This window comes from Oryx dammah, unplaced genomic scaffold (genome assembly GCF_014754425.2).
Source record: "Oryx dammah isolate SB20612 unplaced genomic scaffold, SCBI_Odam_1.1 HiC_scaffold_29, whole genome shotgun sequence".
Classification (NCBI taxonomy): domain Eukaryota; kingdom Metazoa; phylum Chordata; class Mammalia; order Artiodactyla; family Bovidae; genus Oryx; species Oryx dammah.
Genome location: NW_024070213.1, coordinates 16,103,269 through 16,127,063, shown reverse-complemented (window position 1 = coordinate 16,127,063; position 23,795 = coordinate 16,103,269). Strand labels below are relative to the sequence as shown.

The following is a 23,795-nucleotide window of genomic DNA, read 5'->3' as shown; positions in this document are numbered from 1 at the left end:
ACTGGAGGCGGGAGGAAGGGGTGCGGGGCGGGAAGGGGGGGTGGTGGTGGAAGGGAATATTATGGGCTGGAGGCCTCCTGCGACCAGAGGCAAGAGTATTATGGGCTGGCAAGGCCTTCGGTGGCCAGAGGGGGGAGCAGCGGGGGATGGCACCGGCTGCATGTGACTGAGGGGGGGGCCAAGTTGGGGGGGGTGGCGAGTGGGGGTGGGGGAGCATATTATGGGATAGCTCTTTGTACCTACTGCGGGGACTGCTTCTCCAGAAGATATTATGGGATGTCGTGTGTGGGAGGGGGAGTGGGGCCGGGGGATTATTATGGGATGGTGGTGCAGAATGGGGAGGGCCTGAGGAGAGCTTCTCCGACCCCCCCCCCCACCCTTTACTTTCTTGCCATCCTCACTAAGGTCTGCCTTCTTCCGCACATGGCCCAAGGAGAACACCTGAAGTCCACCCCCCACACTCTGGCTGTTTGAGCACCTCAACCCATCCTAGGCATCTTCGTTAACTAGCAGCCACCTCTGGATGCTGAGGGGGAAACGAACCCCCTGAGGATGCGGAGAAGGTCCCAAAGCAGGGTTGTGGTGGCCAGTGGGCCACACCTCCTACCTGTCCATGTCCCCTTGGCTCCCCATCCCCTTGGGTAACTCTCCTTCCCCTTGTCACTCCCTTCCACAAAGTGGGGGCCCTTGATCCTCCTCTCCTTCCCTCTCCCCTCCATTTCCTCTCCAGCTCCCTCCACAGCCGTAACCAGTAAAACAGGCGGCCAGCTATTATGGGATGGCTGCTCCCGGCAGCTCTGCAGGGAGGGGGCGGTCACCGCGGAATGTCTCTTGTGGGTGGCTATTATGGGATGGCCGCCTCTCTCTTTTTTGGGGGGGGGGGGGGGGCTAGCAAGGAGAAGGATTATTATGGGATGTGCCCAGCACAGCTGGGTGGGGCTGTCCTGAGTAGGTGAAGCTCTGGGGAGGCGGGGAGGGGGAAGGAAAGGAAGGAAGAGGGAGGGAAGGAGCTGGGGAGGGTGGGGTGAGCCCTGGAGCCAGACCTGAGGCCTGGCAAGAGTGACTGGCTGGAGAGGTTCGTCCGTGACAGCTGTTTGAAGAGGCCCCGGGGGCAGACTAGAGCTAGCTGGATCTGAAGCCTGGACACCTGGGTCCCTAAACAGCTTGTGAGCTACAAGGGTGGCTGAGTCCAGGCCTGCGGTGAGGAGGCCTGAGTTCTGGCTGGACTGTAGCTCAGGTAGGGGTCCGACCAGGGGAGCTGTGCCACCTTGCAGTCGCACCGGAGGAGCAAGACTGAGTTGGCTCCTTCAGGACACATGTGCGGTGGTGACCCCCAGCCCTGTACCACCTCCATCCTGCCTAGCCATCGGCCTGCACTATCCCTGTGGCTTTTCTGTCCTATGTTGCTTTCCCAAACCCCCTTTTCTGACAGAGCAGGAACACTCTTAAATGTCTAGCGAACAGAGTTTCTGGGACTCACAGAACAGAGATGGAGAGAGAACTACAGAGTATGTGCTGAAAACTCCATGGACAACCCACTCTGTTATTCTAGGTTCTTCTGTACCACAGGGAGGGAAGCAGAACACTAAGGTAACAGGCTAGAGAGGCTGTCCCCTTGGGTGCATTAATCAGGAGATTATCCCACCCTTAGTCTCTGTGGGCCAATCTTGCTAGTGGTTTATTTATAATTTATCTGGGAGGGGAGCCTGGGGCCAGGGTAGGGAGGGGGAGCACAGAGGCAGAAAGACCACAACAGTGTCATGAACATTCTAGGCCCCTGGAAGTCAAGGAGAGAAGAAGAGCCTTTGACCTACCCTTGTGGTGGTATCAGGAAGAGGTGGGGAGTAAGAGGAGCCAAGGGGTAAGTGGGTACAACCGGCAGGATGGGGTAAAGGGCTGTGGTGGACAAAAGGGACCATGTGTGTCTCCACAGACAAGAAGCTGTAACTACCCAGTTACAAAACTCTTCTCCTGGTTTATGAATCTTTGTGGTAACTTGTGTATATATGGGAAGAAGAGGGTATGGGGAAGATGTAGACATTACAGAACGAAATTTAAGGCCCAGAGGCAGGCTGGATCCCCTAAAGAAATGGGGGGAGAGGAGGGCATAATAATGCTCTGGCAGCTCTGTAGGTTAGTAAGAACTTCCTGAAAGGAGGTATATGGTACCTTATTGAAAGAGCTGCCTCCTGTCCCCCAAGTGAGGAGGGCAGGGTTTGCTCTTAGTCCTCAAAATAAGCATGGAGGAGGATTTGCACAAATGAATGGGGCCCAACCTTGAAGACAAGAGAATTGAATGGGAAGACTAGGCAGCCTTGCAGAATGGGGGAAATAGCCTGTGTGCCAGAATGGATGTGCTGAAAGGATGGTCCAGGGAGTGAAATCAGGCAGGAGCTGGGGGAGAGAGCTGTCACTGGTGTTCTGCTTGGAAGCCTTTGTTGTTGTTCAGTCGCTTAGTCGTGTCTGACCCTTCACAACCCTGTGGATGGCAGCACCAGGCTTCCTTGTCCTTCACTGTCTCCTGGAGTTTGCACAAACTCATGTCCATTGAGTTGGTGATGTTATCCAATCATCTCATCCTCTGCTGCCCCCTTCTCCTCCTGCCTTCGGTCGTTCCCAGAATCAGGGTCTCTCCCTGTCAGCAGTTTTTTGCATCAGGTGGCCAAAGTATTGGAGTTTCAGCTTCAGCATCAGTCCTTCCAGTGAATATTCAGGGTTGATTTCCTTTAGGATTGACTGGTTTTATCTCCTTGCAGTCCAACAGATTTTCAAGAGTCTTCTCCAGCATCACAATTTGAAAGCATCAGTTCTTCCGTGCTCAGCTTTCTTTATGTTCCAGCTCTCATATCCATACATGACTACTGGAAACACCATAGTTTCGACTAGATGGACCTTTGTCCTTTATCGGCAAAGTGATGCTTGGAAGCATAGGGATGCTGATTTCCCTAAACAAGTGTCTGCCTCTCCTGAATTTATCTCTCCTTCCAGCTCTCCAGTCCTGAGGTTTCCAGAGGAGGGAGGGTCATCTGGTCAGGCCCTTTCTCTAGGGAAGTGAGATTAGAAGGGCGACACACTCACTTCTGGTCAGGAAGGGCCTCTCCTAGGAGGAAGTTCCGGTTGCTCTTCAACCTGTTGTACCCGCAAGGGCCTTGGACTTGTGTGAAAAAAGCACAGGAGAGTAGAGGAAGATGTTATCTGACTCTAGGGTCTGGAGTGAGGGCACCAAGGAAGTGGTGCTGAGATACTGGTTCTTACCCAGGTTCTCTGGGGCTCAGGAAGAGGAAAAAGTGATAGGCTATAGGCTCAGGTTCTCTAAGGGCCAAAGGATTTTAAGATTGGGTTCTCTGACTTTCTTAGGTTAGGTCCCCAGGGTAGCTGCAGGGTAGGTACAGGTAAGGAAGGGAATGGTATATTTCTGGAGGCTTCCTTGTGGCATTATAAATGAAAAAGGCATTCTGGGATGTTGACTTGTACACGGGAGGGGAAGATGGTGAGTATTATACAGTGATGAGGGTTTTTTTTTTGGCGGGGAGGAGAATGGGACTTCAACAAGAGGAGAATGGAGGCAGTTGGAAGTGTTATGAGACTTCAGGATATGGAATGAAAACATATAAATGAGAAACATGGGTCATTGGTCAGCAGGATTTGGTGTTCAAGCATGCTGTGCTTAGTCTCTCAGTTGTGTCCAACTCTTTAAGACCCCATGGATTGTAGCCCTCCAGGCTCCTCTGTCTTTGGGGATTCTCCAGGCAAGAATACTGGAGTGGGTTGTCATGCTCTTCTCCAGGGGATCTTCCCAACTCAGGGATTGAACCCAGATCTCCCACATTGCCCATGGATTCTTTACTCTCTGAGCCACCAGAGAAGCCCTTGGTGTTCAAATATAAAGATAACAATTCTGGTATGTTGAGGAGTCTCTCAGGAAGGAAGCACATGATGACATTATAGGGTTTCTGTATTAGAAATGCTTTGCTGGATGGATGGACAGTACTTTCCAATCAAAATCCCTTAGTACATAGGGAGCAGAGAGGAGATTATCTTGACCATCCGTCTACGTTGTAAATCCTCTAGAAGTACCTCCCACCTCTAGAAGGACCACTGAGAATCTCTACTGGGATCTGATGTCTCCTGAGACCAGTTGGGATTTGTTTTATTCCCTGTAACAGGAAATTAGGAACTAGCACTGTGTTTCATTGACACCAGACATTCTGTCTAGCCTCAGCATTTGATTGTTTAGGCTTCTTGAAGGGAGGCATTATGGTGCCCAGCTCTGTGCCTTGCTAGGTACTCCCTCAACATCTGTTGCATAAACATGAGTACAAGGAGAGCAAATCTTGGGTCTTCGTGAGCAGATAGCAAGATCTTCAGTTCACACCATGGTGGGATGTCCATTCATAGGAATGAGAATGGACTGCTTGACCTGGGGAGGTGGTATGGGATAAGGACTGCTAGAATGTTGAGAAATAGTCTTTAGGTGGGGGGTTGTCATTGTTATGGGATGCTTTGGGGTGAGCTAAACTTCATGCGAAGAGTTGACGTATTGGAAAAGACTCTGATCCTGGGAGGGATTGGGGGCAGGAGGAGAAGGGGACGACAGAGGATGAGACGGCTGGATGGCATCACTGACTCAATGGACGTGAATCTGAGTGAACTCCGGGAGTTGGTGATGGACAGGGAGGCCTGGCGTGCTGCGATTCATGGGGTCACAAAGAGTCGGGCACGACTGAGCGACTGAACTGAAACTTTATGTGAATGGCTCATCTGGTCAGCACGGTATTTGGTTGGTCTTAACTGAAAACTCACCTGAAGGTAAGTGTCTGGAGAACACCTGGGTTTTGGTGGGACTGGGTAGGGTCCTAGGTTGACTGTCACTTCCTGGGTGTCTGGAAATGATGGATGAGGAAAGCGAGGGTCTGTCTCATACATCAAGAGGCTTTGTGCCAGGACACTGCTTTGGCTCATTAAGGGATGAAGGTGTGTACAAATTGGGGCGGGGAAAGGGCAATGTGGGTAGCCCGCTTCACCCTCTGGTGTGGGTGTTAGAATAGACTGACAGCCTTGGAGATGGAGGAGGTATGAATATGAATATTATGGGATGTTTGGCTGAAAAGGTATAGGGGTAGTGTAGTGGAGGTGAAGCATTATGGGATGTGACTCTGGGTTGTGCTGGGAGTATTATGGTATGTCTGGTTGACCACGAGTTCTTTGCAATTATTATGGGCTGTCAGTGTGTGGGTGGGGGAGTGAAATGATGGGATATCTTTCCAGTGTTAGAGGAAAGGAGATTAGTTGTCCATCTGTGGGGTGACGGTATGGCTGCTGATCATTATGGGATATCTCTCTGATGGGGAGGAGTGGTTATTAAAGGCTGTGGAACTAGAATGAATGTGTGAAGTCTGGGGGTCGAGTTGTGAGGATCTAGCCTGCAGGGGCTGAGGGCAGCGCCAGGGGTTGGGTTATTATGGGATGTCAGTACTGAAAGTGGGAGACTGATTATTACGGGATGTGTGTGGGAGGAGGCCGAAGTGTCCGTTGATGAGGGGGGGGTGAGTTTCTGACTATTATGGGATATCAAACTGGGGGTGGATGAAGTGGTTATTATGGGATGTCTGTGGGGGATGGGGATGAGTATTATGGGATGTGAGGCTGAAGGGCTGGGACGGGTGCTTATTATGGGATGGCCATGGGAAGGGAGAGGTGACGAATTATTATGGGATGTTAGCGTTAGGGCCAAGAGTGAAGAAGTTGGCAAAGGATAGCTATTATGGGATGTCGGGGGGGTGGGGATAAAGGGTTAGTTGCAAAAGGTCTGCAATATCATGAGATGTCAACAACCCTGGCATGTATGTGTATGGTGTGTGTGTGCGTGGGGTGGTAGTGGTGGTGGGGGGGGTGGTGTCCGTGTGTATTATGGGATGGCCAGGAGGTGGGTGGTTGCCCGGGTGACACGCGCGCGCGCTCTCGAAGGGGGCGTGGCCAATGGTTGCCGGAGCGACGAGGGGGCGGGGGTTGCCCGGGAGACCTAGGGAGGAGGGTGGCGGTAGTGGAGGGGGGGTTGGAGTTGGTTGAGGTTATTATGGGCTGTCCGTGGGGGGGCGGGGCCTGTGCGGTGGGATTTCCCGGCCGGTGTTTCGGGCCCTTTAAGAGGCGACGCCGGAGCCGGAGCCATTTTCCCCCCTTCGGCCGCGGCGAGGAGGAGCCGGAGCGGGAGTGACACCGGGCTGGACCCAGCGCGACCTGCGGCGGCTCCGAGGTGAGGAGAGCTCAGGGTTCCTAAAGAGACGCCCCTCTCAGCCCGACCAGCCCCGAGGGTCTTTCCTTCACCCAGGTGCTCCTCGGGCGTCCCCGGACCCGCGGACCGCCCCCTGCCCCGGGAGCCGACCCTGCCTCTCCCTGCCCGGCAGTGCGCCCAGCCCCCGCCCTCGCCCGACCCGAGTCTCGCTCTCAGCGACTCCCATCTCGTACTCGGCCTCCCACAATGCCCGGCGCCCCCCTCGCCCTCAGCTCACTTGCCCCCCGGGACACGTGGCTCGGCCCCCTGCCCGGTGAGAGTGCCGGCCCCCCACGCCCCTGCCTCCAGCCCCCCGGAGCGCCGAGCCTCCACGCCCCCTCGTCCCCGCGGCTCCTCTGGAGAGCCCGAGTTGTCCCAGAGGACAGCCTTTGGAGAGCTGCCCTGTCTGGGGACTGGCCCCTCCCCAGGCGCAGGGAGGCGCCCCCCCCACCCCCAAGTGACCTTGTGTCCCCGAGCGCCTCGCCGCCAGCCGCCTCCCCCGGCCTCCCCCCCCCCAGTCGCGGCCACTCGGACCCCATCCCCCGTCACGCCCGGCTCCGTCCAGCGGCCTCTTACCTCCCCACGCCGGCACCGGCCTGCCCTCGGGGGCGCCGCTCTCTCTGGGGGGCTCCAGTCAGGGAGCCAGCTTCCGGGCCGCCCCCGGGAGTGTGGAACTAAGTTCAGCCTGAGTGGTTCGGGTGCCCTGCTCGGGTGGCTGAGGGGGGGCCGGGGTGGGCGGAAAGCGCGGCGGGGTGGGGGAGGGGGCCGTGCGCGTCACTGACTGTTCTCTTTCTCTCCCCCCTCCCCCGCACAGTGACTCGGGCCAGTGTCGAGGGCCCCAGGCCGCAGGCAGGAGCAGCTGGGCCAATTCCCTGGCCGGGAGCGGAAGGGGATGGCGTCGGGCCTGGGCTCCCCGTCCCCCTGCTCCGCGGGCAGCGAGGAGGACGACATGGATGCACTTTTGAACAACAGTCTGCCCCCACCCCACCCAGGTAACACCTTCCCCCAGGGCCCCCGGGCAGGAAGGAGCCATCTGGGCCCTCCCTAGTGACTGTGGAGAGGCAGGGTTGAGTTTCTGGGCTCCCACCATGCAGCCTGAGGTAGAGGGCATCCGCAGGGAGTGGTTCCCTTCTGCGGAGCTCCGGCGCGAGGGGGGTGGAAGCCATGTGCCTCCTGGGCTCCGCGGACCGCGGTGCAAGCTTGCTGCACTGTCTTTGGAAACGCTCTGCGGATTCCCGGTCGAGGGAGCTCTCGGGGCTGGTAGGCTTTGCCTGGTGTGGGTTCCCGAAGGACTGCAGGTGCCTGGGACCCCTGGAGGCTGGGCGCGGCGGCAGCGGCGGTGAGGGGGTTGAGGATTGCTCTTGGAGGAGACCGTCAGAGCATCTCTGTTAGCAGGATCTTGTGGTTGCTGCTGTGGAAAAGAAAGAGGGAGTGCGGGTTACTCTGTGATTATTTTTAGCTTCTGATCAGTTACCGGCTTTCTGTGCAGTTTCAACTGTGTGAAGTTTGAATTGCGCTCCTCAGCTGGGATCTAGAGCGCTTTTAGTCAGGCAGATTGCTGGAATGTTAAGAGTGGGGCTGGGGTAGGATGTCATAGCCTGCAGGATACATTAGGAGGGGCAGAAAGAAGGGAGGTGATACCCTGGGCACCCCTTTTTCTCTGGCAAGTCGGTTTAATCCTGGCTTTTTTCCCAGAAGGCTCTGCCCTGCTCAGGTAGCCTAGGGTTTGGGCTGGTGGTGTGAAGTGTTTGTGTAGGTGTGTGGGGGTTGTGCTGTCTGTGATTTGGGGTGGCTCCTTGGACTGGCCAAACCCGAATTGTTTTAACCACCCTGGCTGATTGGAATGACTCTTGTCCATTCTCAGATGATGATTGTTGTTATGTTTCTAAAGTGGATCTCTGTCTCCTCTGTCTTTTCTTCAGAGCACCTAGCTAAGTCACCTATTTGTTTTCTTCGTCTTTTTGTTTACCTGCCATTTCTTCATTTTCTTTGTATATATTAAGTTGAGATCCTGCTGGCTCTGTTTTTGTTTCCCAGCAAACATCTTTCCCTTTTGCCTTCTCTCTCCTTAGCTCCAGCTGCAAGTTGAGGTGGTCTGGGAAAGATGGTTCCACATTTGGCGCTTTCTTAGTTGGAAGTCTCCCCTTCCACCCAGGTACACTTAGGAGAGAGGGTCAGTGTTCTTGTTGAGTCTTCAGCTGCTGGGATCAGAAACTGAGGCTTGAATCCTGTCACCGTGGAGGGCACAGTGGCAGATTTCTGTGCTGTGGCCCAGGATGCGGGGGAGGGTGATAGTGGTGAGAGGATCCTATCCTTTCTGTGGGGGGCATGAGAAGCAGCAGTGTCGTCCAGCCAGTGCTGGCTCCACATCTGGGTTTCCCATTGGCCCCTCGGGCTGGGGCTGCCCCTGTGTTGACTGGGAACTGTACGGGCTCCCAGGGTGAACTCTGCCCCAAGCTGTAGTGTGACCCAGTTTTTCCACTTGCCACACCCCATTCCTGCCCCTCTCCCAAATCTTCCTCTATATCAGCCAGTTTGCCTCTTGCCAGGTCAGCACATCTGCCTGAGAAGTTGGAGGGTCTTCTGTGGATGGAAGGGGGTCCCCTTTGCCTATGTGAATCGTCCCAGTCTCCACTTCCAGCTTTGATGGTGACTCTTAGAGATGTAGTTGACTGGGGACAGGGACAGTACAGGGATGACTTGGGAGAAGGGCTTAGAAAATGGTTCTTTCTGCTGAGATCCAAGCTGGTGTTCCATTCCCAGGGGAATGGGAGGGGCTGTCTTGTGCCTGGCCTGATCCCCGGCTGAGAGGGAAAGGGGGAGGCTGATGGCGCTTTGTCCAGTGTGTCTTGCTCCCCAGTATCTGCCCCTCACAGGAAGGGTGGAGCCAGAGGCGTTTTCGGGCCAGTGCTGGGGGCCAGGAGCTAAGAACCTGCGTCGGAGGCTGTTGTCCACTATTCTAGGTGCTGCTCCCTTTTTCTCAGCCGGTTGGATAGGTGGCGGCCTGTAACCTTGTTAGAGGTGCTTTAGGATCTGTGGCCTGCACTCTGGGTAGAGGTGATGAGGAAGCTGAGTTTCAGAGACTTGCTGTGGGCTTCCATCCAACAAGGAAGGCCAATCTTTTGGGTGTCAGAAGGTTGTGTACTCTTGATACAGTACCGCCAAACTTGTGTTAAACCTTAGCTCTGATGATTGAAATCCTGACGATTGAGGGAGTAACTCAGGCCCTCATGTGGGGTCACCCTTCAAGGTGTCTTGGGTATCCTTGCCTAGGACATTAGAATGGCGTCTTGCAAACTGTGTCATCCCAGGGTAGTGTTAGGAGAGGTGGTGTTTGGACGTGGGGCCAGGTGATCACTTGGGAAATGTATGAGAGGGTAGTCTTTTCCCCTCCGGCTACCTCTCTCCACCCAACCCCCCTCCCCTGCTACTTCCTGTCTGTCCTCTGTTGGCAGCTGGGTGCCCTGGGCTGGCTTCTGTGGTCAGGAGCCATTTTCCCTCTCTTCAGTGGATGAGGCATTCCCTCCTCCTCCACTCCCTTCTCCACTCCCCCCTCCTTGGGCGGGGGTGGCTTGGGAAGGAGGGAGGAGGGAGCTGGTGCGCTGGTATGAATGTCTGTTACAAAGGAAGCTGCCTCCTGGCCTTCTCCCCCACCCTTGGTGCCCCTTCCCACCTATGCCTGCCCTGGAGCTCTCAGCATTACCCCAGGCTTTGTGTGTGCTCCTAGCCGGCAGGAGGCGGAGCCAGATGGGAGGAGGAAGTGGGGGGAGATGGTGACAGCTGGGCTGATTTGGGCCCCTGGGGAGAAGAGGCTACTGACCCAGGAGAAGCTAGGAAGGAACAGTAGAGCTGGAGATGGGGAAGGGAAGTCCGGTTTGGGAGTGGGCACGATACTAGGCTGGCAGCTGAACCTGGGGCTTAGAGTTTCTTGTGGTTTTGAGCAGTGATGAGCCAAAGGGGGTTAGTGAAGGATGTGGTTTCCGGGACCACTGAGCAGGTACTGTTCTGGGAATGTGCTGAGGGTGTTGTCTTTGGTTTTTGTTTTCTGGGTAGGATTTTTCATTCTCATTCATGGTTTCTGGAATACAGGAGGGCTGGACCTATTTCTTTCCCTTGGTTAACTGTATGCAGCTTGATTCGGCTGTCCTGGTGAGCATATAGAAGACTTCTGCTCAGGGTCTGGGGAGCTGCCTGAGGTGGGCCCACTTTGGCCCTGCAGGCCTGTTTCAAGGATCTCCAGCTCTCTGTCTGTTTCTGTCCCGAGTATCAGCTTCCACCGGTGGCGTGTGTAGCAGCTCTCTCCAGTGGAATCTGGGACAAGAGGTGGGGGAATCAAGACTAAAGCCTCTGGATTAGGCGCTAACCTTTTGCTATTGATCTCTTCCCTGCATACCATTCTTTGCTAAATAAATGTAGAAAACGAAGAGGACCCAGAAGAGGACTTGTCAGAAGCAGAGACTCCAAAGCTCAAGAAGAAGAAAAAGCCTAAGAAACCTCGGGACCCTAAAATCCCTAAGAGCAAGCGCCAAAAAAAGGAGGTGAGTGGGTGACTGATGCCATGGGGAGTAGGAGGAAGGCAGGAGGAGCCCTGAGAAGGGCTGGAGGGCTGCGGCCTTCGCTCACTGGCCCTGGAGTGGGTTGCCAGGTCCCAGGCATCGCCTCGGGGCTGTCCTGAGGCCAGCATGTGTGTGTCTGTCTCCCTCTCCCCCCTTCCCTGCTCCAGCGTTTGCTCTTATGCCGGCAGCTGGGGGACAGCTCTGGGGAGGGGCCCGAGTTTGTGGAGGAGGAGGAAGAGGTGGCCCTGCGCTCAGACAGCGAAGGCAGTGACTACACCCCTGGGAAGAAGAAGAAGAAGAAGCTGGGCCCTAAGAAGGAGAAGAAGAGTAAATCCAAGCGGAAAGAGGAGGAAGAGGAGGACGAGGACGACGACGACTCGAAGGTGCCTGCGTTTCCACCTTCTTCTGTTCTTTGCTTCCCAGACACTCTGCTGACCCTGAGATTGAGTTTTCTCCTCCTGCTTCTAATGATTTGCTCTTACTCTTGACTTGCCAGCCTTAGTTGTGGCTCGCATCCTCTGGTGAGTGTGGTCACTCGGAGTCAAGCCTTGACCCTGCTCTCTCTACAGGAGCCTAAGTCATCCGCTCAGCTCTTGGAAGACTGGGGCATGGAAGACATTGACCATGTGTTCTCTGAGGAGGATTATCGCACCCTCACCAACTATAAGGCCTTCAGCCAGTTTGTTCGGTAAACAGGAGGGTCTTGGGGATGGCGTGGAGTGCACTTCCATTATCTCTTCTTACTTCCATCACCATCTTTTATTTTTAAACTTTTCCTCTTTTCTGTTCCTGCTGTTTCTCCCCCAGACCCCTTATTGCTGCCAAAAACCCCAAGATCGCCGTCTCCAAGATGATGATGGTTTTGGGTGCGAAGTGGCGGGAGTTCAGCACCAACAACCCCTTCAAAGGCAGTTCTGGGGCTTCTGTGGCAGCGGCTGCAGCGGCGGCAGTAGCCGTGGTTGAGAGCATGGTGACGGCCACTGAAGTGGCACCGCCTCCACCCCCTGTGGAGGTGCCTATCCGCAAGGCCAAGACCAAAGAGGGCAAAGGTGAAAATGGGACCCAGTGGAAGTGGGGGCTAGTGTGGTTGGCAGATGTGTGGATGTGCTGTTTTGTCAGCCCAAAGATAGAAGCTAGGAGGGAGGGATGAATCTTGGGTCAGGAGGGAAGTTTGGGAAGCTCAGTGTAGAAATGTTTTAGGTGGGGCGTATTTTGTTGGTTTGGCCAAAAAGTTCCTTCAGTTGTTTTCCATATGATGGCTCTAGTCTCGCTTAGTTGTCCTTTTTTTTTTTTTATTTGAAACCGTTTTGTTAGATCGTATTGTGATGGTTGTCATATCAGTGTGCATTTAAAAAAAAAACGAGCAAAATTGAATTTTTATGTAGTCATTTTAATATTGAAGACAAAAGAAGAAAGGCAACATTTTGGCATAATACGCTTTATTATTTCAAGAAAGGTGAAAAAGCAACTGAAACGCAAAAAAAGATTTGTGCAATATGTGGAGAAGGTGCTGTGACTGATTGAATGTGTCGAAAGTCATTTGCAAAGGTTCGGGCTGGAGGTTTCTCGCTGGACGATGCTCCATGGTTGGGTAGACCAATTGAAGTTGATAGTGATCAAATCAAGACATTAATTGAGAACAGTCAACGTTGTATACCACATGGGAGATCGCTGACATACTCAAAAAATCCAAATCAAGTGTTGAAAATCATTTGCACCGGCCTGGTGATTATGTTCATCGCTTTCATGTTTGGGTTTCATGTAAGTTAAATGAAAAAATCTTAACTGTATTTCCATATGGAATTCTCTACTTAAACGTAACAAAAACATTCCATTTTTAAAACAAATTGTGATGGGCAATGAAAAGTGGATGCTGTACAGTAATGTGGAACAGAAGAGATCCTGAGGCAAGTGAAATGAACCACCACCAACTACATCAAAGACTGGTCTCCATCCTAACAAAGGTGATGTTGTGTTTGTGGTGGGATTGGAAAGGAGTCCTTTATTATGAGCTCCATCAGGGTAAGGCAAGATTGCATGTTTCTTTGATGACAAGGCAAAAACTGTTACAGCCTGGCTGGGAAGTTCCGATTCATCCACCCTGTTCATCAGACATTGCACCTTCAGATTTCCGTTTATTTTTATCTTTATAAAATTCTGTTAACGTGAAAAAGTTCAGTTCCCTGCAAGACTATAAAAGGCACCTGGAACAGGTCTTTGCTCAAAAAGATAAGTTTTGGGAAGACAGAATTATGAAGTTGCCAGAAAAATGGCAGAAGGTAGTGGAACAAAATGATGGATACATTGTGCAATAAAGTTCTCCAATGTGAAAAACGTGTCTTACTTTTACTTAAAAAGGCACTTTTTGGCCAACCCAGTAGAAATACTTTGGGTGGTGAATATTTCCTTTTCCCCATGTTCTGCCTGTTATGGATGTTTGGACTGCATGATCTCACTTGCTTTCTCCTGATTTAGGTCCCAATGCTCGGAGGAAGCCCAAGGGCAGCCCTCGTGTCCCCGACGCCAAGAAGCCTAAACCCAAGAAAGTAGCTCCCCTGAAAATCAAGCTGGGAGGTTTTGGTTCTAAGCGGAAAAGATCCTCGGTGAGAGCCCAGCCTGTCCCTGTCCCCTGGTGATGGTGCCTTAGCTGTGGAGAGGATGGTGTCTTAGTTCAGGATTCACCTTTCATGGTGGTTGCTGAAGTATGTGGGGAGTTGGTCATAGAACAGGGCTCTAGGTTCACTGTGTAAGGCCTTGCCGTGATTGCAGTGCCCTGAGTGAGGAACAATTCCTTTGCCTCCCTTCCCTTGCCTCCCTTCTCCACCACTCTCTTCTTCCCCTTGGCCTGAATCTTGAGTCGTATTTCTTCTCACCCCGTTAGAGTGAGGACGATGACTTAGATGTGGAGTCTGACTTCGACGACGCCAGTATCAATAGCTATTCTGTTTCTGATGGTTCTACTAGCCGCAGTAGCCGCAGTCGCAAGAAACTGCGGACCACAAAAAAGAAAAAGAAAGGTGTGCTGCTTTTCTGTATCAATATGTGATGGGCTGAGGGGAATGACTGGGGAGGCATCTCCCTAAGGAGATGGGGCCTGGGCTTCAGGGGTGGGGGGAGGTGGTCGTTTTCTAATAACTGGGCTTTCCCTCTTCCTTGCCCAGGCGAGGAGGAGGTGACTGCTGTGGATGGTTATGAGACAGACCACCAGGACTATTGTGAGGTGTGCCAGCAAGGCGGAGAGATCATCCTGTGTGACACGTGTCCCCGCGCATACCACATGGTCTGCCTGGACCCGGACATGGAGAAGGCACCCGAGGGCAAGTGGAGCTGCCCACACTGCGTGAGTGCCTCGCTTTGAGGGCAAGGGCTTGGGTGGGGGGAGACACGCTGGTGCTGCTGGCTGTGGGCTTTGGGATGCTCTTGGAGGAATGCTGGGCACAGTCCAACTGGGTGGGTGGGGGGTGGTTGTAACCTGACTCTGTGGTCCTCAACTTCAGGAGAAGGAAGGCATCCAGTGGGAGGCAAAGGAGGACAATTCGGAGGGCGAGGAGATCCTGGAGGAGGTTGGGGGAGACCCCGAGGAAGAGGATGATCACCACATGGAGTTCTGTCGGGTCTGCAAGGATGGTGGGGAGCTGCTCTGCTGTGACACCTGTCCTTCCTCCTACCACATCCACTGCCTAAACCCCCCCCTGCCAGAGATCCCCAATGGCGAATGGCTGTGTCCCCGCTGCACGGTGAGTGCCTGGCCCCAACTGGGGTCGGACGAGGGAGGTGTGGACCAACCCAAGGGTTCACCCCTCTTCCATGTGGGCATCTCAGGCTGAGGTGCAGGAGAGGCCACTGGAGGGCTGGAGGCCTTTGAGCCCCAGAACCAGAGTTTTCCTTCCTTTGTGGTCCTGGGATACCTTTCTTCTGGGAAACTATAGGGCTGACTTCCAACAGAGCTGATGCTTTGCCTGTTGTCCCAAGTGGGATGTTGCCCAGGACATCCTTTCTTGTCTTGACACCAACCTCAAGGTCTTGGTAGCTCAGTCATGTAACAGGGCCACTTACTGCTATTACTAGGTTGGTGCAAAAGTAAATGAGGTTTAGCACTGTTGAACTTTACCATTTGATAATTGGAATACATTCTTAAATGTGGTTGTGTTATACATCATTTTAATGGATATTTCTTGGTTTATGTCTTTTCTAACAACTAGTTATTTTATGCGTATTTTAAGCTGTGGAAATGATGTTAGACAAAAAGCAAATTCAATCAATTTTCTTATTTGAGTTCAAAATGGGTCATAAAGCAGTGGAGAAAACTCTCAATATCAACAGCACATTTGGCCCAGGAACTGCTAATGAATATACAGTTCAATGGTGGTTTAAGAAGTCTGGCAAAGGAGATGAGAACTTTGAAGATGAGCATAGTGGCCAGTCATGGGACGTTGACAGTGACCAACTGAGAGTAATCTTCAAAGCTCATCCTCTTAAAACTACATAATAAGTTGCTGAAGAACTCACCATCAACCATTCTATGGTTGTTCGGCATTTGAAGCAAATCGGAAAGGTTTTGAAGTGTCATCTTATTCTGTGCAACAATGACAAACCATTTCTCAATCAGACTGTGATATGCAATGAAAAGTGTATTTTATACAATAACTGGCAACAACCAGCTCAGTGGTTGGACTGAGAAAACGCTCCAAAGCATCTGCCAAGCCAAATTTGCACCAAAAAAAGGTCATGGTCACTGGTGGTCTGCTGCCAGTCTGATCCACTACAGCTTTCTGTATCCCAGTGAAACCATTACATTTTGAAAGTGTGCTCTGCAAATCGATGAGATGCACTGAAAGCTGCAGCGCCTGCAGCCAGCGTTGGTCAATGAAAGTGTGTTAGTTGCTCAGTAGTGTCCGACTCTTTGCAACCCCACGAACTATAGCCCACCAGGCTCGTGTGTCCGTGGGATTTCCCGAGCAAGAAGACTGGAGTGGGTAGCCATTTCCTTCTCCTGGGGATGTTCCCGACCCAGGGATCGAAGCCCAGTCTCCTGCATTGCAGGGAGATTCTTTATTGTCTGAGCTACCAGACCTACAGCAGTGAAAGGGTTCGATTCTTCTCCATGACAGCATCCAACCATACATGACACAATCAACGCTTCAATCAAAAAGTTGATGTTCAATCAATGTTGAACATCATGTGGTAGTCACACAATGTTCAATCAAAAAGTTGGACAAATTGGGCTGCAGAATTTCGCCTCATCTGCCATATCACCTGACCTCTATGTCTGTTTCTCCCGACTACTGCTACTTCAAGCAGCTTAACAAGTTTTTACAGGGAAAATGCTTCCACAACCAGCACGATGTGGAAAATGCTTTCCAAGAATTCACTGAATCGCGAAGCCTGAAATAAACTTATTTCTCATTGGCAAAAATGTGTTTATTGTGTTAGTCCCTATTTTGATTGATAAAACTGTGTTTGAGCCTAGTTATAATGATTAAATGTTAAATTTCACAGTCCAAAACTGCAGTTATGTTTGCACCAATCTGATAGATTAAGCGAGGAAATCTGGGCCGCAGGCCTGTGACTTCTCTGTGCCTACTTGCTATAGCTGCTAGCACTGTTAGGCAGATAGGAGTGATGTCACACCAGTCCTGGACTAAGTCCAGAAACACTGGATTCTGTTCTCTCTCTCAAAGGGTTTTGGAATTAGACTGTAATTGAAATGAGACTTTACAAACTATGAGGTTGAAGCTGTTCTCAGGTATACATCTCCTCGCTATGGTAGTGCTTTGGTATTGACTCATCTCTTTTTCTCTTAGTGTCCAGCTCTTAAGGGCAAAGTTCAGAAGATCCTAATCTGGAAGTGGGGTCAGCCACCATCTCCCACGCCAGTGCCTCGGCCCCCAGATGCTGATCCCAACACTCCGTCCCCCAAGCCCTTGGAGGGGCGGCCAGAGCGGCAGTTCTTCGTCAAGTGGCAAGGGATGTCGTACTGGCACTGCTCCTGGGTGTCTGAGCTGCAGGTGAGCCTGGGAGAGACTGGATGGGGCGGCAGTGAGAGTACAGCCTCTGGAGAGACGGGCGGCTGTCACTCTTGGTGATGTCTTTCTCGTCCTGCTTGCAGTTGGAGCTACACTGTCAAGTGATGTTCCGAAACTATCAGCGGAAGAATGACATGGATGAACCACCCTCTGGGGACTTCGGTGGTGACGAGGAGAAGAGTCGGAAGCGGAAGAACAAGGACCCTAAATTCGCTGAGATGGAGGAGCGCTTCTATCGCTATGGGATAAAGCCCGAGTGGATGATGATCCACCGAATTCTCAACCACAGGTACTGGTGGAGCCGGCCGGGCATCCTGGAGGTGGGCTGTATATCCTCAGGGGATTCAGAAAATGGACCTCACCAGTAACTCACAGTCGGACAAGACACTTAGTGTGTTATTTATTAACTGACTGAATCCTGGCCTTTGAGCCATAGATTGTACATTAGAGATCATTTTTGGTGCAAAGACTGGTAGACAAGATGTATTGGTTCTGAATCCATGTGGCATCTGGCCTCCTCAGAGGCCTGGTTTGGAACATCTATTGTTGGCGGTTTCTGAGAGCAAGACTGACTGGGGAGCTGAGCAGGGGGGCCTTCTGGCTCAGCGCTTTCTCCTCTTGACCTTGCAGCGTGGACAAGAAGGGCCACGTCCACTACTTGATCAAGTGGCGGGACCTCCCCTATGACCAGGCATCCTGGGAGAGCGAGGATGTGGAGATTCAGGACTATGACCTGTTCAAGCAGAGCTACTGGAATCACAGGTGAGCGATCTCAGTGATCAGAGCTGCTGCTTGTTGAAAAGGACCCCCGGCAGTGCTATGACGTCTCTATCCTCTTCAGGGAGTTGATGAGGGGTGAGGAGGGACGACCAGGCAAGAAGCTCAAGAAGGTGAAGCTGAGGAAGTTGGAGAGGCCCCCTGAAACCCCAACGGTTGATGTGAGTTGGCAGAAAAGGGCGGGCAGGACGATGTGTCTTCTGTGCTCCTCTGACAATGGTGATCTAAGACATTCAAGTCAGTGTAGCTAAAATGCTTCACACAGATGGCTTCCTGGTATCTCCACATCTCTGGAAACCAGGGGAAAAGTACTGGGAATACTTTATTTTCTTTTTCCTCATTCATCAGAAAAGCAAAAACATAGGCATTAGTGTATGACTGAGGAAAAGTTAAGTATGGAGGAGTCACACAACCAAGCTTTTATGGAACTTGTTCTGGAACCTGCGTCTTTTTACCCTTAATTCATGGCTCAGTTCCTTGGGGTTTTGTGTAATATATGAGTAAGGTTGAAAGTAAATTTATGGAGAACATAGAACTATTCACCTGGTAGATCCTGACTGATAGAATTATTGTGCTGCCAGGGAGACTGTGACATGTCTGTCTTCTGATGTCTTGCAGGACCCTAAGTAAAACACAAACTTAGAATAACCGTTAAGCACCTTTTCCCCCACCAGTCTTTTGTGGCTTCCTTGAATAGGCTGTAGTGAGCATGTGTGAGGAGCAGCAGCTAGGGAAGGAAGGGAATTCCTCAGCAGCTCATGACTTCCTCTTTTCCTCCTTCAGCCAACAGTGAAGTATGAGCGCCAGCCAGAGTACCTGGATGCTACGGGTGGGACCCTGCACCCCTATCAGATGGAGGGCCTGAACTGGCTGCGCTTCTCCTGGGCTCAGGGCACCGACACCATCTTGGCTGATGAGATGGGCCTTGGGAAGACGGTGCAGACTGCAGTCTTCCTGTACTCGCTCTACAAGGAGGTGTGAGAGCTGGGGCTACTGGCTTTGTGTCTGGGGGGATGTTCTGTGTTCAGGGTTTTCTCTTACACTCCAGGGAGACAGAAAAAGGAAGAAAAAACTAGTCTCTGACCAGGAGAACAGTGTTGAGTGACAGTAAGAGAGACCTAAGTACCCAGAGACAGATGGGAGGGAATGAAGCGTTGGGGAGGTTAGTAGTGGGTGCCCGGAGCCTCAGTACTGGGGGCTGGCTGGGCACTGAGATGAGCAGAACTGTGGATGGAGCCAGTGTGGAGAGACCAGTGTGTGAGCTCCCTGGAGGCAGGCCTGGAGCTGTGGGAAGGAGGCGGCTGGGTGTGTTTGTATCCTGGGGAGGGAGTTAGGGCAGCAGCAGTGCACAGCCAGTCCTCTGCCTGCTGGAGGGGTGGGGTACCGGGCCGTGGACCCTGGGGTTGTGTGTGGGGTTCTGAGTGCTCACTCTCCCTCTGCTCTTCTTCCTCACAGGGTCATTCCAAAGGTCCCTTCCTAGTGAGCGCCCCTCTTTCCACCATCATCAACTGGGAGCGGGAGTTTGAAATGTGGGCTCCAGATATGTACGTGGTGACCTACGTGGGTGACAAAGATAGCCGTGCTATCATCCGAGAGAATGAGTTCTCCTTTGAGGACAATGCCATTCGTGGCGGCAAGAAGGCTTCCCGCATGAAGGTACCTGAGGGAGGCAGGGACAGGGTAGAGTTGTTGCTATGGCGTCCTTGAGTTTGGTCCCTGGGGTGAGGTGAGAGGAGGGAAATCCTCCACTCCCACCCCCCTCCCCAGCCAGTCCCTTGACTTGGCCTGGACACGAGTGACCAAGTCACCTTCTTGTACAGAAAGAGGCATCTGTGAAGTTTCATGTGCTGCTGACATCCTATGAGTTGATCACCATTGACATGGCCATCTTGGGCTCTATTGACTGGGCCTGCCTCATCGTGGATGAAGCCCATCGGCTCAAGAACAATCAGTCTAAGGTGAGGGCCCGGGGAGCTGTGGCCTCCAGTTTTAGGGTTCTGGTACCACCTACTCAGGAAAGGGAGACTTAGGAGCACGGGAAACGGAAAAAGGATCTCTGCCTTCCTTACTCACTCATGATAGATAAGCCTTGGAGGCCAGGCCTTAGAAGAGAGATGGAGGACATTGCTGGTGGTCCAGTGGTTAGGACTCTGCACTTGGGGTGGGGGGTGGGGCACGGGTTCATTAGCTAGTTGGGGAGCTAAGATTGCAAAGTGTGGCTGAAAGAAAAAGTAACTGTGGAAAGAACATAAAGGATAATAAAAAAAATTTTTTTAAGAGAGATGGAGGTAGGGGCGGGGGCTTAACTGCTGGGCGGTAAAACGGGACTTTACAAAGAAGTACTGGAGTCCTGTTTTCATGGCACTCTACTTCTCTCCATCTGCATCACCAGTTTTTCCGGGTTCTAAATGGCTACTCACTCCAGCACAAGCTGTTGCTGACAGGGACTCCACTGCAGAACAATCTAGAAGAGTTGTTCCACCTGCTGAACTTCCTCACCCCTGAGAGGTTCCAGTAAGTGTGTGCTTGTCCACAGTCGGCTCCTCATCCTTCCTGGTCCTTCTGTCTCCTGCGTCATGTCCCTTCCCTTCCCTCTCCAACAGCTTCTTTCCTTTTCCTTCTGAAGCAATTTGGAAGGCTTCCTGGAGGAGTTTGCGGACATTGCCAAGGAGGACCAGATTAAAAAACTGCACGACATGCTGGGCCCTCACATGTTGCGGCGGCTCAAGGCTGATGTGTTCAAGAACATGCCGTCCAAGACAGAGCTGATCGTGCGTGTGGAGCTGAGCCCCATGCAGAAGTGAGTGTGGGGGAACGGGGCGCTGGCTCCATTTGGCAGACACAGACACGCCGGCCCGTCTGCGTGGTGTTTGCCAGTTCTCCCCATACTCTGATGTGAGATGGGTGGTGACCAAGCCAGTGAGGCTCAAAGGAACCTGTGGCTGGGGTGCTGGGTCCAGAGTGCTCAGCGCTTCCTTCCCTTGTTTAAAAGGGTGGCAATGGCACTTCTTAGGGTTCCTCAGTCCCAAAGTGAGAGGTGTTGGAAGGAAGGCCCCAGACCCTGGGACCACATGGTGAGCCAGGTAACGACTCTTGAGGGTGATATCTCTTACCCTGTCGTCTACACAGGAAATACTACAAGTACATCCTCACTAGGAATTTTGAAGCGCTCAATGCTCGAGGGGGCGGCAACCAGGTTTCTCTGCTAAACGTGGTGATGGATCTTAAGAAGTGCTGCAACCACCCATATCTCTTCCCCGTGGCCGCCATGGTACACTCTGCTGCCTCTTGTCCGTCCCTGGGTGGGGACCGCTCCGTGTGGGGCTTCTTTGCTTATTTTTTTCTTTTTTGCTCCTCTCTAGGAAGCCCCTAAGATGCCTAACGGCATGTATGACGGCAGTGCCCTCATCAGAGCATCCGGGAAATTATTGCTGCTTCAGAAGATGCTCAAGAATCTCAAGGAGGGTGGGCACCGTGTCCTCATCTTCTCCCAGGTAACTTCTGGATAGCAATGGACAGCTCAGAGACGTACGGGAGGACTGTCGTCTAATTAATCCTGTAATTCAACTCTGCTCTTCAGATGACCAAGATGCTGGACCTGCTAGAGGACTTCCTGGAACACGAAGGTTATAAATATGAACGTATCGATGGGGGAATCACTGGGAACATGCGGCAGGAGGCCATTGACCGCTTCAACGGTAAGAAGGGAAGAGTGGCTTTGATCCTGGCGTCCTTACTCACTCAGGGCTCTTGACCCATCCTTGTTCTCTTGCATCTGTTTTTCTGGGTAGTGGTTTAGGGTGTTCTGTCGACATGGAAGAGTACTTTTGAATTTCTTGATTGCAAGAATGTATCAGATTATTCCTGGGAGACAGTTTATTCCCTCTGGAGTCTTTGTTCTCTCTGCTGAAAAGAAGGGCACTTCATTTAATCAATCTTCATTGCATGCTGAGGCCTGGGAGGGACCCGGATTTATCCAGATTTTCCAAGCCCAGATAGCAAGCTAGTGGCAGGCTTGTCTCAGTAGCCATTACCACCACCTACTCTTTTTTTTTTTAAACGTTATAACCTGAGATAGTTTTGAACACAAAAGCTCAAAAAAATCACATAGCGAGTTCATATATACCTTTCACCTGGCTTTTCTTGATAACTTAGATGACCACAGTTCAACAATCAAATCCAGGGAATTAACTTTGGTGTCTAGTATACTACTAACCAGGTCATAAACTTGAACGTCACCACTGACCATGTGTCAGGATCCACTCACGGATCCCACATCACTCATAGTTGTTGTCTCTTCCACTTCTTCATTCTTTTTTATTCATGATATTGATATCTTTGATGGTGACTGGTCGGCTTCTTTATAGAATGTTTAGCTTTTCTAATATCAGTCTAGTTGATGTTTTCCCATGATTCGATCGACGTTAGACATTTTGGGCAGGAGTCTGCAAGAGTGATGCTGTGTCCTTTTCAGTGCATCACTCCCAGGGACAATGTGACATTGATAATGTTCCCCTGCTGGTGTTGGCTTTGGTTACGTGGTTCAGGTGGTGTCTGCTGAATTTCTCTCCTGTAAGGTTTTCTTCATTGCGATTGATAAATTCCTTTAGGAGACACTTGAGACCCTGGTGACATCCTATTTCTTCTTAAACTTTCACACTTATCTCAGTATCTGTTGTTGCTCTTTGCTTACGATGAATACTATTATTGATACTTTGGTGTTTGCCTAAAGAGGTTTTTTTTTTTTTTAATTCAAGTATAGTTGGTTTACAGTGTTGGGTTAATTTCTGCTGTATAGCAGAGTGTCAGTTATACATATATACAAGTCTTTTTAAAAAATATATCTTCTTTTTCATATTCTTTTTCACTGTGGTATATCACAAGATACTGAATACAGTTCTTTGTGCTATACACAGTAGGGCCTGTTGTTTATCCATCTTATATGTAGCATTTTGCATCTGCTAATGAGGTTTTGTATTTCTGATGCTCCTTATACATTTGTTCATTGGAATTGTGGTTCCTCTCTTAGCACCGGGTGCTCAGCAGTTTTGCTTCCTGCTTTCCACTCGAGCTGGGGGCCTTGGAATCAATCTGGCCACTGCTGACACAGTTATTATCTACGACTCTGATTGGAACCCCCATAATGACATCCAGGTGAGCAGAGGCAGCAGCCTTGGCATACAGTAACTTACTGGAAATGCACAGTGTTCTCTGCGAGGGCTCCACCATCTGGAATTAGCTGTTTCAGGGGAAAACAATAGATTCTTTTTAAATGCCTTTTACCTTATTGTAAGCTGGAGAGTTTGGGTTAGCTCTGGTCCTATTTTGGGTAACGTGGTAGAGAATGGTGTCTGGGAGCAGGGGTGCAAAAGGAAGTTGTGTTAGGTGAGCTGCAGCTCACGCTTTATGCTGGGTTTGGCTTACTATGTGAAAGTCAGGGCAAAAAAACACGGTTCCTTCAGTTTTTGTCTTCATTTTGTACCCCACTCCAGGCCTTTAGCAGAGCTCACCGTATTGGGCAAAATAAGAAGGTGATGATTTATCGGTTTGTGACCCGTGCGTCTGTGGAAGAGCGCATCACGCAGGTGGCCAAGAAAAAGATGATGCTGACGCATCTAGTTGTTCGGCCTGGGCTGGGCTCCAAGACTGGATCCATGTCCAAACAGGAGCTTGATGATATCCTCAAGTTTGGCACCGAGGAGCTGTTCAAAGATGAGGCCACAGATGGAGGTGAGCTGGTCAGGAACTTGTGTGGTGTAGGGTGTGGCTGCTCTAAAGGGCATCATCTTTGATCCCAAGGATCTTGGGACTCAGACCTCGGGTCTGTGGGGCTAGCTTTCTCCACTGCAGCTGCTGATGTTAACTGGGGGTGTGGACCCCTGATTCTTTACAGGAGGAGACAACAAAGAGGGAGAAGACAGCAGTGTCATCCACTATGACGATAAAGCCATTGAACGACTGCTGGACCGGAACCAGGATGAGACTGAAGACACAGAGCTACAGGGCATGAATGAATATTTGAGCTCATTCAAAGTGGCCCAGTATGTGGTGCGAGAAGAAGAAATGGGGGTAAGTATGAGTCCAACGCGGTGCTTGGTGATTGGTCCAAAAGTTGGAGTTGAGACCATGATGGTGTTTGAGATGAGGAAAATATCTGTAAGCAAA

General features: G+C 51.5%; 1 protein-coding gene across 8 annotated transcripts in view; it reads left to right on the top strand.

Moving 5' to 3' along the window:
• The first annotated feature begins 5,974 nt into the window (after positions 1-5,974).
• CHD4 (chromodomain helicase DNA binding protein 4) overlaps positions 5,975-23,795 on the top strand; it is a 29,919-nt gene continuing 12,098 nt past the window's right edge. For 2 of the 8 annotated variants that reach the window (XM_040234978.1, XM_040234976.1), the window contains exons 1-25: positions 5,975-6,253; positions 7,086-7,263; positions 10,688-10,809; positions 11,016-11,210; positions 11,397-11,515; positions 11,635-11,876; positions 13,303-13,430; positions 13,709-13,844; positions 13,989-14,167; positions 14,325-14,564; positions 16,632-16,835; positions 16,937-17,142; positions 17,484-17,615; positions 17,695-17,791; positions 18,414-18,605; positions 19,086-19,286; positions 19,451-19,588; positions 20,023-20,144; positions 20,257-20,430; positions 20,760-20,901; positions 20,993-21,124; positions 21,211-21,328; positions 22,660-22,784; positions 23,123-23,360; positions 23,524-23,699. In XM_040234978.1, the coding sequence (XP_040090912.1) occupies positions 7,164-7,263; positions 10,688-10,809; positions 11,016-11,210; positions 11,397-11,515; positions 11,635-11,876; positions 13,303-13,430; positions 13,709-13,844; positions 13,989-14,167; positions 14,325-14,564; positions 16,632-16,835; positions 16,937-17,142; positions 17,484-17,615; positions 17,695-17,791; positions 18,414-18,605; positions 19,086-19,286; positions 19,451-19,588; positions 20,023-20,144; positions 20,257-20,430; positions 20,760-20,901; positions 20,993-21,124; positions 21,211-21,328; positions 22,660-22,784; positions 23,123-23,360; positions 23,524-23,699 (3,858 nt within the window). In that variant the 5' untranslated portion in view covers positions 5,975-6,253; positions 7,086-7,163. Of the gene's footprint in view, positions 6,254-6,741; positions 7,264-10,687; positions 10,810-10,994; positions 11,211-11,396; positions 11,516-11,634; positions 11,877-13,302; positions 13,431-13,708; positions 13,845-13,988; positions 14,168-14,324; positions 14,565-16,631; positions 16,836-16,936; positions 17,143-17,483; positions 17,616-17,694; positions 17,792-18,413; positions 18,606-19,085; positions 19,287-19,450; positions 19,589-20,022; positions 20,145-20,256; positions 20,431-20,759; positions 20,902-20,992; positions 21,125-21,210; positions 21,329-22,659; positions 22,785-23,122; positions 23,361-23,523; positions 23,700-23,795 lie in introns of those variants that run through there. The other 6 variants (XM_040234974.1, XM_040234973.1, XM_040234981.1 and 3 more) reach the window with 5 other exon arrangements.